Source organism: Equus asinus, chromosome 4, assembly GCF_041296235.1.
Source record: "Equus asinus isolate D_3611 breed Donkey chromosome 4, EquAss-T2T_v2, whole genome shotgun sequence".
NCBI lineage: Eukaryota > Metazoa > Chordata > Mammalia > Perissodactyla > Equidae > Equus > Equus asinus.
Window position 1 is genome coordinate 23,676,638 of NC_091793.1, and position 13,308 is coordinate 23,689,945.

The 13,308-nt window shown below is 59.1% G+C and overlaps 1 protein-coding gene and 1 long non-coding RNA gene across 2 annotated transcripts; both read left to right on the plus strand.

The window, feature by feature from the left end:
• The first annotated feature begins 559 nt into the window (after positions 1-559).
• LOC123283213 (uncharacterized) lies at positions 560-5,297 on the plus strand. The gene is made up of 3 exons (XR_006523809.2): positions 560-697; positions 1,236-1,414; positions 3,393-5,297. It is a non-coding gene; the product is annotated as an uncharacterized lncRNA (long non-coding RNA).
• Positions 5,298-7,035: 1,738 nt separating this feature from the next.
• On the plus strand, positions 7,036-12,765 carry LOC106837638 (uncharacterized). The gene is made up of 3 exons (XM_070508504.1): positions 7,036-7,197; positions 7,502-10,483; positions 12,620-12,765. The coding sequence occupies exons 1-2, from the start codon at positions 7,036-7,038 to the stop codon at positions 8,480-8,482; spliced, it is 1,143 nt and encodes a 380-aa protein (XP_070364605.1). The 3' UTR covers positions 8,483-10,483; positions 12,620-12,765.
• Positions 12,766-13,308: the final 543 nt, after the last annotated feature.

The following is a 13,308-nucleotide window of genomic DNA, read 5'->3' on the forward strand; positions in this document are numbered from 1 at the left end:
GGCAGAGCAGGGCAGGGAGGGGTGGTGGTCCAGCCCCCTACAGACCCCAAGGGGACCCTGGTCTGCCTCGAAATGCTCCCCAGCCATGTGGGGTCATGTGGGTGGGTGTGGGCTGGACAGCGTCCCCCTGGCAGCGTCCCCCTGGCAGCGTCCCCCTGTCGGGGTGTCATGGGGTCGGTGCTGCCAGGCCCTCTCTGGTGTGGTGTCCTCGGGGCAGCCCTCCCTCTCCCCCGCCCGGGCAGCCCCCACGCCGGGAGTGCCTGAGACTGCCAGGTGCTGCCCCTGGCACCGTGGGGCTCCTCCTGGATCCCAGAATCCTCGGGGGCAGGAGCCCCCAGGCACTTCCCTCTCAACTGCCACTCTCTCCTCCCTCACCCAGAGAGCTTCCTTCTCTCCTCCCACGTCTCAGGAAAGGGGAAACAGGGCTTCCCCAGTGGCCTCGGGGCCCACAGACTGGGCCAGAATTTTCTTCCCGTCAGTGCCGTTCTGACACAAGTTTCAGCTTTTTATTTAGAAACTCAAAACCTGAGCCTTCCCTTCTGTGGGCACAGCCACATCCCGAAGGCAGTGAGCCTGAGCGCTCCGGGCTGGAGAAAGCCGGGAGTGGGAGCTGACCATGAAGTGGGTGTAAGCACAGCCAGGGGGAACACGTGCGCCCTGCAGAGCCCCACATGCGTCGAGCTTCCCCGATGAGGGGGTGAGGATTCTCTAATGAGGAAGGGGAAGGGGCTGAGGGATCTGACACACCCGGGAGGGAGGGGGCTTACCCTCCCTCATGCCTGGCTTACCCTCTGCCAAGCTGGGAGTTGAGTGTGTGCGCCTAGGATGAAGTTGAGGCTGGAGGTGGGGGTGGATGGGGGTGGTTGGGGTCCCTGGGGGCTTCTCAGTAACCTCCAAGCATCCTTGAGTAGAAGTAGGCCGGTCCATCGGCCAAACTGGGGCAGGTGCTGGGAATCCGGGCCGAGGGCCTGCTGGTCCCCAGGGCTGGGCCTCACGTGCTGGCGCCTCTCCACGGCCAGCCTCTGCTGCGGGAGTCCATTGCAGGGCCACCGGGCCACCCACCGGTCAGTCTCTGCCCCTCATGAGCACGCAACTCTTTGCTGACTCCTGGTTCCATCATGAGGAAACTGAGGCCCAAAGAGGCAGAGGAGCCCGGCTCCCACTCCCTGTGGGAGCTGTGGCGGGGCGAGCATCTGCACCCACGTTGCCTTGATGGTGGGCTTGCCCTTTTCCAGGCCATCAAAAGTCTTCGGGGAGCCAGAGACCCAGGACTGCCCATCAGCATCACCAGCCCAGCCCGGGCCAGTGCCTGGCCCACAGCAGGCGCTCCCCGGGCAGCTGCGGACTGACTGACTGCTGTACGCACCCAGCACGTGGTAATACCCAGCTCAACCAGTGAGAAGTGAGCCAGCGGGTGAGCGGGAGAGAGGTGCGGGCAGGTGGCTCCCAGGAGAATGGACACCCCCGGGCAGATCCCCCAGCCATCCAGGCCCACTTCGTACCCCACCTGCTCCAGCCTGAGGGCCAAACACCTCCTACGGAGGCGGGGGTGGGGTGTCTGTGAACTGCCAACCCAAGAAGGTCTGGGAAGTTCCTGCTCTTGGCCAAGGCCTGGAGTGAGGAGGGCACCTCGACTGGTCCTCTGGGGCTGATGGCAACCAGGAGAGGGAGGGCTGGGAGCCCCAGTGGGGAGGCCTGACACCCAGGGTGGGAGAAGCCCAGCGGGCTCAGCATACAGAGGGCCTCCAGCCTTCACAGGAGAGGGGAGTGAGCTCCCCAGCCCTGGAGGTGTGCAAGCACAGCTGAATAGCCACAGGCGGGTACTGCAAAGTGGATTCAAATATCAGAGGGGTCAGACTGGATGGAATTTAGAGTCTGTTCTAGCCCCAGATCCAGGGAATTTGGGGGATTTCTTGCCTTAAAGTATTAGGCATTTTGCTTTTCCCAGGGGCATCTTTTTTTTTTCCCCCTTTTTTTTTTAAATTTTTTTATTGACTTATTGATAGGTTACAATCTTGTGAAATTTCACTTGTACATTATTGTTTGTCAGTCATGTTGTAGGTGCACCACTTCACCCTTTGTGCCCTCCCCCCACCCCACCTTTCCCCTGGTATCCACTAAACTGTTCTTGGTCCATAGTTTTAAATTCCTCATATGAGTGGAGTCATACACAGATTATCTTTCTCTCGCTGGCTTATTTCACTTAACATAATTCTCTCATGGTCCATCCATGTTATTGCAAATGGAATGATTTTGTTCTGTTTTGCAGCTGAGTAGTATTCCATTGTATATATGTACCACATCTTCTTTATCCATTCGGCTGTTGATGGGCACTTAGGTTGCTTCCACGTCTTGGCTATTGTAAACAGTGCTGCAATAAACATTGGGGTGCACAGGACTTTTGGGATTGCTGACTTCAGGCTCTTTGGATAAATACCCAGTAGTGGGATGGCTGGATCGTATGGTAGTTCTACTTTTAGTTTTTTGAGGGATCTCCATACTGTTTTCCATAGTGGCTGCACCAGTTTGCATTGCCACCAGCAGTGTATGAGGGTTCCTTTTTCTCCGCAACCTCTCCAACATTTGTTGCTATTAGTTTTAGATATTTTTGTCATTCTAACGGGTGTAAGGTGATATCTTAGTGTAGTTTTGATTTGCATTTCCCTGATGATCAGTGATGATGAGCATCTTTTCATGTGCCTATTGGCCATCAGTATATCTTCTTTGGAGAAATGTCTGTTCATGTCTCCGGCCCATTTTTTGATTGGGTTGTTTGATGTTTTGTGATTGAGTTGTGAGAGTTCTTTATATATTAAGGATATTAAGCCTTTGTCAGATATATGACTTGCAAATATTTTTTCCCAGTTAGTGGGTTGTTTTTTTGTTTCAATCCTGTTTTCATTTGCCTTGAAGAAGCTCTTTAATCTGATGAAGTCCCATTTGTTTATTCTTTCTATTGTTTCCCTTCTCTGAGAAGGCATGGTGTCCGAAAAGATCCTTTTAATACTGATGTCAAAGAGTGTACTGCCTACGTTTTCTTCCAGAAGCCTTATGGTTTCAGGTCTCACCTTTAGGTCTTTAATCCATTTTGAGTTTATTTTGGTGAATGGTGAAAAAGAATGGTCAATTTTCATTCTTTTACATGTGGCTTTCCAGTTTTCCCAGCACCATTTGTTGAAAAGACTTTCTTTTCTCCATTGTATGCCCTCAGCTCCTTTGTCAAAGATAAGCTGCCCATAGATGTGTGGTTTTATTTCTGGGCTTTCAATTTTGTTCCATTGATCTGTGCACCTGTTTTTGTACCAGTACCATGCTGTTTTGATTACTGTAGCTTTGTAGTATGTTTTGAAGTCAGGGATTGTGATGCCTCCCGTTTTGTTTTTTTTTCTCAGGATTGCTTTAGCAATTCGGGGTCTTTTGTTGCCTCCCAGGGGCATCTTCATCTTCATAGAGAACCCTTGGAAATCTTCCAGATGCGAATGAATGGACTGATAATGGTAGATTGGAGGCCCAGTGACTAGCTTGTGTGTGTGTGTGAACTGCCACCTACCAGCTGTGCAACCTTGGGTGAGTCCCTCCACCTCTCTGAGCTCAGTGTGTTCATCCACGATGTGGAGGCTGCTGTCCCAGGCACAGCTGCAGCAACGGCCGGTGTGTTGGGGCGGCCGGGATATCGAGTGCGGATGAACTTCGGCAGCAGGAGGTGAGGACTGTTACGTCCGTGGTTTTGGTTATGATCCTTGCCCAGCCGGGCAATAGGGAGCCCGTGGAAGTTAACAAACAAGGCAGGGATGTCCGATTATGAATGTCTGCAGCTTCGGGTCTGGAATCGAGCTTCGGAACAGGTGTGGAAGCCGACCCCTCCCAGAAATAGTGAAGGTAAGGTGGGCCTCAGAGCAGGAGGCAGCGGAGCCGGGGGCAGATGCAGCCCCGCCACGCCCCCGTCCTGCACTGCTGAGGGGGCTGCAGGCAGGTGTGGGGATCCCTGAGGAGTGGGGCAGGCCGCTCACCGAGCGGGGGCTGTGTGCGTGTGCACACGTGTGCATGCCCTGTGCGTGTGTGTCTGTTGTGGGTACATGTGAGCACGTGGCACATGTGTGTGTCGGGACCCGTGCCTTCCTGTGCGCCCTTGTTTTCCGCTGTCACAATGAGAGATGCGCACAGGCCTGGCGGTCTCTGGCCCGGGGCAGAGGAATTCTTTATTTCCATGGCCTTCCACGGTGATTAAGTCTCCAAACTTTCCCTTAACCATCATTTCTTCAAAATGAAAAACCAAATTGCATCTCCAAGCAGCTTGGAAATCGATTTCTTTCAAAATGAAGTTTTGGAGAAGCGATTCCAAAGAGAAATAAGAGGAAGAAGGTGGGAGGGTGCTTGGGGTGGGGACAGAGCAGCTGCCAGGGCCTCTGAGGACCGCAGGGGGTGGGGAGGGGCCCCCACTGGGCTGGTGGCTCCTCCAGCCTCAGCCAGGACAATCTCACCCCACCCCCATGCCCGCTGGCCCCTCGGTGACGACCCTTCACGGGCCTGGTGTGGGGACCCAGGAAGGTGCCCAGCTCATGCACCGGCCTGAGCCCTCTTGGGGGAAGCCGGTCTCAGCAACAAGCCCAGGAATGGCGGCCCCGCCCTGTCGAGCTGGGCCTGGCCAGCGCTTTGCCAGCACTATCTCATTTAATTCTCACGTCAGCCCTGGGGTGGCATCGTCAGCCCAGTTTAGTGATGGGAAACCGTGGCCCAGAGAGGTGAGTGTTTCGAGGAGATGAGGGGAGGATTCGGGGAGAACAGAAGTGAGGGGCCAGGGCTGCACCTGGGGTCTCACTGGGTCAGCGGATGACAGGTCCTGGGGGAAGGAGGAGGACGACTCGTGGACACAAACACTGAACGATGACACAAAACACCCTCCGTGCCCGGGGACAGCCACAGCCAGTGTTCCAGGACGAAAGGAAGGACGTGATGGCCCTTCATGAGGAGTGAGTGAGTGTGTGTGTGAGCTCACTCGTGTGGTCGCGGTGGGTGTGGAGTCGGTGCAGCCAGCCCAGTGTGGGAGGGAGTCTGTCACTCAGTGTGTGGAGGGGGCGGTGGGCCCTGTGCCTGGTGAGTGGAGGGGTGGTGGCTGGTGCCTCTGCCATGTGCGAGCTGCATGTGGCTCTCAGAGCCCCTGGGGCTGCCAGGTGGGCGCGTGGATGGGTGGGGAGCCTTGCTCAGCCCCTCGCCCTTCCCCCACTGTGCTGCACCCCCCCCCCCATTTGACAGGCCTAAGGGATCCAGAGGCCTGGGGGACGAGGGCTAGAGGGGATTGGGGCTGGAGGGAGGAGGGGCCGGGAGATCAGCAGGGTCTGGAGGGGGCTGGGGGTGAGAAAGAGGGTGGGGTGCTGGAGGTTGGTGGGGAGGCGAGGCCCGCTGGGGGGCCCTGGATTTCCCAGTGAGATGAAAAGTGCCCGCGAGGCTCTCTCTGCCGCCTCTGCTCCCTCCCTGGTTGGCAGGGCGTTTTGATCATCTTCACGGCCCTGAGCTGCGGGAGGGGCCGACGGGTGAGCAGCGGTGAGGGAGGAGGAGGAGGCGGGAAGCACAGACAGCGGGCGAGAGGCAGACAGACAGAGAGCTCAGACTGCAGGCGGCGCGGGGGAGAGGCAGCCTCGGTCGCACCTGCTCCCTGCCAGGCACGGCCAGCTAGTCCTCACAGCGGACCAAGAAGTGGTGCCCAGTTGCCCTGGGGAAACTGAGGCCCAGGGTGGGCAGGTTGTCCCTCAACCAACCAGTCTGAGCTGGGATTACAGAGCCCATGGTTTTGTGGGGGGAGAGAGAGGGGAAGGGGTGCAGGGGAGGGGACGTGTGGTCTGGACCTTTAGGCTGAAGACGTGCACTGGCCTGCCAGGTCCCCATTCCTGGGGACTCCCAGACAGAGTATGGGGGCTGGCGGGGGGCAGGAGCCCTCAGTTCCAGGCTCTGCCCCTCGAGGCCTCGCTGTGTGTCCTGGGCGAGTCGCTGCTCTCCTGAGGGCGTCAGTCTCCACCTGTGGAAGGGAGGCGGCCCTGGACAGACCATCGGCCCTATTTCTTTCGGCCTTTGTGACTTGAACCCCATGAGACCCACCTCCCCAGCATTAACGGGGTGCTGAGTGGGTGCAGCTAAGCTCCCTGCCCAGGACTGTCCCTCAGCTGCTGTGGCACCTTGGGCAACTCTCTCAAGCTCTCTATGCCTCAGTTTCCTCCTGCTCCAAAGGGGGCTTGAAACAGACCTGTCTGGCCAGGCCTGGCACGGAGTAGCCAGATGAGCGTGGCCCCCCTTCCCCTCCCCACCCACCGCTCCCGCAGCTCTTGAAGCCTCTGCAGGCCCCACGGGCTCTGATGAAAGGTTCATTTTCCTTTCATTGTGCAGGTGACAAATTCTGCCGCCAAGAATCACTTGTGAAAAATCAACAGTGAAGCCCAGCGGCTCCCAGGCCCGCTGGAGAAATCTGAGTGGATTTCTAGAGGAGCAGGGTGGAAAAAAACCCAGGGGTGGCTGTGGGATCTGGAGGCTGGGGACCAGGGCAGGACAACAGTGTGCTGGCCTGGACAGAGCTGGCACCGCAGGGGGAGGGGCCCTGCCCTTCTCATCATGAAGGGGGCTCGCCCAGGCCTGACCCTCCCTCTCCCCACCCCCATAAGGAGATGGGAGGTGGCCCTCCAGGCAGTGGGAATGGCCTGAGTAAACTAAACTGGGACATACGAGGATGCTGGGGAGGCAGGCCTGGCTAGAGGGGAGGATAGAGAACGGGGAGGGATGCGCGAGGAAGAGAGAAGGAGGCTGGTCCTGTTCTGAAGGGCTTGAAGGGCCTGGCAGCCGGGAGGTCTGGCTCCTTTGGAGGGCAGTGAGGAGCCACAGAAGGTTTTGGAGCAGGAGGTGGACTTGAAGCTCTGCTGCACTGTCCTCTCTGGGCCCCTTCAGGAGGGGCCTTCAGGGGAAGACTCAGTCAGCCTCCCAGGACCCAGGCCTGCATCCTCTCTTGGGGTGGGGCTGGGGAGGGCATGGAGCCATGGGGCAGAGGCAGAGATGCCGGGGAGGCATCACCCACCACAGATGCAGTGCCACCCTTGTGCCACGTTACCTCAGGGCCCCCCCAGGGTGACGGAGGCCGAGAGTGCCAGCCTGGCTTGGTCTAGGGCCATCCGACTACAGAACCACAGGAACAGCACTGGGCAGGGAACTATCCGGGTGGGAGTTCCCCTAACGGTCTCATCGGAGCCTCTTCCTCGTTCCCAGGGAGGGCTCTGAGCTCACCGGCCCATTCACAGAGGAAACCGAGGTTCAGAATTGTCAAAGCTTAGAGGTCACCAAAGAGACCAGGATCTCTGGCTGCCGGCCCAGTGCTTGGCACCTAGAAGGTGCTTAACGAGTAGATGCGAGTCAGGATCTGAACCCGCTCTTTAGACTCCAGAATCGGGGCTCTTCAGACGGCACCAAGGAGCTTTCTCTGAGCTGGCACTGCTGTCAGACGGCATAAAAACCCCAGAAATAGAACCATCTGGGAGATGCTCCACCATCTTGGAAACATGGCCGGGAGAGGGAAAGTGACTCGCCCGAGGCCACACTGTGGCAGAGCAGGGACCAAGACCCAGATCTTCAGAAGTCCCCTTCCCCACCCCGGCCGGGCCCAGGTTGGGCAGGAAGCGAGGGCACCACCTGGCTGGGAGGAGCCCGCCCGGGCTCCAAAGCTGGACCACAGGCCCCAGGCTGGGCAGGGAGGGAGGACAGGCGCCAGGGCAACCAGCCACAGGGGTGGGAGGACAGCAGTTGGGGGGGGGGAGGGCAGAGCCCCCTTCAGCTCCTGGGGGGGGCCCCAGCCACAGCCAGAGCCCTCAGAGGCAGGCCCGGCCCACTCCAGGCCTCCACTCCGTCCTCTCCTCGCAGCCCTATCATCCACTCAGCCCCCAAATGCCATTTATATCACTGCCTCCCTGCTATCTGTCGGAGAGGCCGGTGGGTTTCTCTCAGGCTCCTTCACCTCTCTCCCCATGTGTCTCCATCCTCGCCTTGCTCCCTCCCTCTCTCCATCTATTCTTGTTGCGTTCAGATTTTAGCTTCAGACAGATGCGGTGTCAAGGTCCCAGGCACTCCTGTGCTGTGTGACCTTTGTGGAGCCACAGCCATTTGTCCATTGCCTTGGCCGGCCCCCCCTTTTCTCATCTGTGCGACGGGGTTGACACCTGCGGTGCCGGCCTCTTGCGGTTCACCGTGCCTGCCGAGGATCCAGCAGGCGCTTACTCTGTGGTGGCCACCAGACGGTGATGGGGTTTGTGATAGAATCATTGGACTCCCAGTGCCTTGCCGCCCACCTGCCGCCTGCCACCTGCCACCTGCCGGCCGCTCCCATCACTGCGGGGGAGGCCGGGTAGGCTCCCCACCCCCTGCTATTCTCAGAGCCTTCCAGGAGGTTCCGAGCAGCTTCTCACCGGATATTTGGCTTTTTCTTGGAGCTTGCTCTGCCCCTCCTCTGTGAGGATGTTCTCAGGTGGCCAGGGGTGGAGAAGGGAAGGAGGGCAGACTCTCCAGGCGCTTGCTGACAATTAGACAGAGGAGGGGAGTCCGCCGGTCCAGGCAGGACTCGGCCCGGGCGGTGCCTGTGTCCAGCTCCCCGGTGCTGGGCTGGGCTGAAATGCAGCAGAAGAGGCCTGGGAGTGGGTTGTAGTCCCACCTACCGTAGCCGAGGTCATGTGACTGTGGGGGTCTCTGAGCCTTTGTGGCCTCAGTCTCCTCTCCTGGAAAATGGGCCTGATGGTCCACGGTCTGCCTCCCGAGCAAGGGGAAAGCCTGCGGAGCTGCAGACGGAGATGCAGACGAGGCGGCACTGCCGGGTGGCGGGGCTGGCTGGCAGGACCCCCAGGCTCTCTCGAGCTCCTTGCTGGGCCCTGAGTTCCTCCTGTTCTCCACCCACCCTGAGGCCCGGGCAGGCCCCAGACGTGAGGAGAGGGGCGGATCTGGGCAGCCCCTCCACCAGCCTGGCTCAAGGCAGCCCCACAGTGCTCGTCCCCCACCCGTCCCTGTACCAGCCCCTGGCAGCCCTGCCAGGTAGGGGCCGACCACTTTTTTGGTGGTTGTATTTTAAAAAAAATTGTTGTAAAATATACATAACATAAAATTTACCATCTTAACCATTTTTAAGGGTACAGTTCTGTAGCACTAAGCACATTCACAATGTCGCACAACTGTCACCACCATCCATCTCCAGAACTTTTTCATCTTCCCAAACAGAAACTCTGTGCCTGCTCCCCATCCCCCCGCCCCCTCTGGTAACCGCCATCCTACTTTGTCTCTACGAATTTGCCTCATATAAGTGGAATTAAACATCTGTCCTTTTGTGTCTGGCTTATTTCACTTAGCATAATCGGATGACCTCTTTTAACAGATGAGTAAACTGAGGCACAGAGAGACTACAGGACTTGCCCAGGCTGCGTGCCCTCTCTCACATCCTTTCTGCCTCCTCTCTCCTGTTCCCCACTTCCCTGTGAGTGTCCCCATTCGCCTGTCATGCCCCCATTTCACCGAGGAAGAGAGAGAGGAGCCAGGAGCCCGAGGTCCTGAGGGGCTGAAGGACTCTGAGCGTGGTGCTCATACACTCGGGACCACCCTGCTCTGCCGGGAGTGGGGGGCTGGGCCAGTCCCAGGGCTTGATGGGGAACAGGCCAGGGACCGCCACGCCCCTTGCAGGCCCAGTGACTCTTTTCCAAGGCTGACCTGGTGACCAGACCCTGCGGGTTGCCTCAGGCTGCGCTGACATCACCCCTTCCCGGGGCTCTCTGGGTCAGAGAGGGGACAGGCTGGCAGTTAGCAACATGGCCCGAGGGGTCACCCAGGGCAGAGAAGAGCCTGATCCGCCTCCGGGTGACCCACACAGCCCCGTCCCCCTCCCTGGCCTCCCAGGCTCCGAGTGTGCGTGCTTGGAGAGGGCCAAGGTGCCTGGGAAGCTTTTAGGAATGGGGAAAAACATTTATTGCCTCCCTGCGTGAGCTCAGGGACATAAGCAAGTCAGGTGGCAAGATTTCCTCCGGGCGCCACTCATTTTCTTCATCTAACTCTTAAAGCGTTTTGGGATCCAGAGCAGCCCATGTGTCCACCTGCAAACCCTGCTAACCACTGAGCTTTCTATAGATTCATTCATTCATTCATTTGTTCAGCAAGGATTGACTGAGAATGGCTGTGCGCAGGACAAAGGGGCCCCAGTCGCCTGGAGTCCCTGAGCTTGCCGTCCGACAGCCAAGCCCAACATGCATCAAAGACTCAGATGGTGAGCAACCTCAGGCAGCGCCCAGGGCTCTGAGGGAGGAGTCAGGGCCTCGTGGGGACCACGAAGCAAGCGGATTAAGACTGGGAGATGGAGGGCGGCTTCCCTGAGAGGCCGCTGAGCTGAGGGGTACGGACCAGCCAGGCAGAGAACTCCAGGAAGAGCGTCCCCGGCAGAGGAAACAGCACGTGAAATGGCCCAGAGGCGCGAAAGAACTCAGTGAGCATGGGGACCTGGAGGGGCTCAGGGAGCGGCAGCCGCAGTGAGTGGGGGGCTGGGGGCTGGGGCTGGACGCTCAAGACTCAGCAGAGGGGCTGGTTACACAAGGTGACTAGAGGAGTCAGAGGGGACAAGAGAGGGATTCCCCTGGGCCAGGGGACAGAGGGAGGGGGTGGTAATACTGGAGTCCAAGGACCGTGATGGTGGACCCAGGCCGAGCATTTCCAGTGGAAGCTGGAGCCCGGGAGGGGCAGGAGCCAAGCCCAAGGCAGACGGAGGAGAAATGCCCGGCTTCTCCCTTCCTCCCGCCCTCCCGGCTCCCAGCGGAGCCTCCCATTGGCTGAATCCAGCTGGAGCCCAGGAAACACGGGCCTGGCCCGTGTGGCCTTGGACAAGTCTCTGGGTCCCTCTGAGCCTCAGTTTCTTCATCTGTTAAAGGGCCCATCACACCGACTTTGCAGGTCTGTGTAAAGGCTGGAGTTAAAGGCAGTGGCTGTTCTTCTCCTGGGCCCTAGTGGCCCTGGCAGCCCTGAGTGTGGCCTGGACCCTGCTTGACCCTCTTCTGCTCAAAGTTTGACCTGCAGAGCCTGCTGTCTCTGCCCCTTCAGTGGTCACCCTGGCCCAGGGGTCCTGGAGACTCAGAGATGGGCCAGACTCTGGCCTCTACGTCTTCAGCCCGGGGCGGGGCTATGCTCTACAAAAGGCTGCAGGTTAGCACTTTTAGCCCCCAGAATGGAAGGGGGAGGGCGGGTGGGGCAGCGGGGTGGCATTTCAGAAAGGCCTCCTGGGAGGGGAGGCTGTGCCATCTTGAGCAGGGGACGCATACAGCGCATTGCAGGAACAAGGAATAAGCTGGTTTGTGTGGGGACAGGGACCGTGTAGACAGGACTGCAGATGATGTGAGGGAGCCCAGTGGAGGTGGGTCCGAAGGGCCTTGAATGCCAGGCTGAGTGGTTTGACTTGACCTTCAGGGCTGTGGGAGTCACTGATGGTTCTTGAGAGAGGGAGATGTGCACTGGGAAAGCCCTGTTGAGACCCAGCCCGGTGTCAGGCCCTTTCCCCTGCATTGGGGGCAGTGGCCTGGAAGGAGGGGGCTGGAGACAGGGAGAACAGCGAGGAGGTCTTTCTAGGGGGTCCCAAGACCAAGTCCCCTGGGCTCCCCAGCCAGTCCCACTCCTTACACTGGCTTTCTGGGGGTTAGGGTGACCCCTCCCCTCTGCCCTGGAGCCCTGGGAGATGCTGCTATCTAGATTCTGAAAAGGTTCCTAGTTCTGAGCCAGCTCCCTCCCCGCCCCCCGGCCTGCCCTGAGGCCACACTGGCCACACATCAGACTGGCCCGGGCAAGGATCACCTGTTGCCCTCTCTGGGCACATTCTTGCCCAGGCAGGCCATGGAGAGGAGAGCTGGAGGAGGCTGGGGAGGGGAGGGAGGAGCGAGTCAACGAGAAGAGGGAGGGCGAGGGGCCAGGGCTCTGCAGTGGGCGGCGGGACGGTCCTCGTGATGCTGTGACAGATGTGTGTGTACGCTGGGGGTGTATGTCTTGGAAGGGGTCGTACAGGGCACTCTAGTGGTCCACTGGCGGCTGCACCAGCTGTTGGTACTGTCCCTCCCACCCCTTCATCACCCATCAGAGGTTAAACCGGAACTCCGCAAGCTGGCTGAGGGGAAGATCGCTGTGGTCGGGCTGGGAACCCCCTGCTCAGTGGCATCCTGGGGGCTGGCGGAGGCGCAGCTGCCCGGGTCCCTTCCCAGCTCCTCTGAGGCCACTCCACTGTCACAGGTCCTCGCCACGCTGGGAGGCTGGGAGGCGAGAGGCCGGGGCCAGCGGCAGCAGGGGCTTCAGCACGAGGAGGGGCTACGGGGGTGGGCAGGGGTGGGCGAGGAGAAGTGCGGGAGAAAGGGGGACAGAAGTTGAGAGCTGGCAGCGCCGGGCAAAGCAGGACGCTGACTGAAACTTCCCTGTCAGCTTCACCCGATTATCTCGCTTAATCCTCACAGCGCCTCCTGGTACTGGTATTATTTCTAAAGTTTAGTTTTGTAAATATTTGTGTTTTACTTAATCTATTCGGTGGAATTGCTTATGCCTTTATATATTTCAATATTTAAAAAGTAAGTCTCCTTGTCCCTTCCCCCAGGGACCAGGCTCCCCTCTCTGGAGGCAGCCCGCTTCACCTGCAGCTTGGCTTTCCTTCCAGGGTGTCTGCGGAGAGACAAGCCAACATCTGCATCGGAAAGCAAATAGACGCACACGTTTCCCTCCGTTTAACCCATTAAAGGCCGGCATTCCATCACCTGGGTCTTGTGATTTTTTTCCCACTTAAATCTGTTTTATACGGGAGGCCACTACTAAGGCTCAGAGAGGTTAAGACACTCGATTAGGGTCGCACAGCAGGGATGGAGAGGTGGGCAGCGAACGCGGTAAACCAGTAGGGGCGGATGGGGCCGGATGGGGGCCCGGGGGAGAGGCTCACTTTCTGGGAAGCGAGGCGGGAGGAGGAGAGGAGCTTTCCAGGAGGCGGTAGGCGAGCGGAGGCGCGAGGTGGGGGGAAGGGGGACAGCAGAGCCGGGAGGCGCGAGCCGGGCGGCAGGGGGAAGCGGTGGAGACGCTGGGGCGGGCGAGTCTCTGTCTCCTGCCGCCTCCGCTCCGGCGGGTGCGGTCGGTGCGGGGGGTGCGGGCGCCTTCCTGGATGTCCTCCTCCGCCCCCTTTCAAATTCCCCTCCAGCAGCCGGTCCTCGGCCCCCCACCCGCCCCATCCGCAGCCTCTCAATCAGGTCTGGAAACGGGCGGAGAGCAACTCATTCCAGCTCTGCTCGGCCGTCTGAC

What these genes read in the sequence shown, in the direction of transcription:
- LOC106837638 (XM_070508504.1), top strand. Translation starts at nt 7,036, where the DNA reads ATGCCGGGGAGGCATCACCCACCACAGATGCAGTGCCACCCTTGTGCC. An exon ending in CTGGGCAGGGAACTATCCGG is followed by an intron (nt 7,198 to 7,501) that starts GTGGGAGTTCCC and finishes CCCCAGAAATAG; the next exon opens with AACCATCTGGGAGATGCTCC.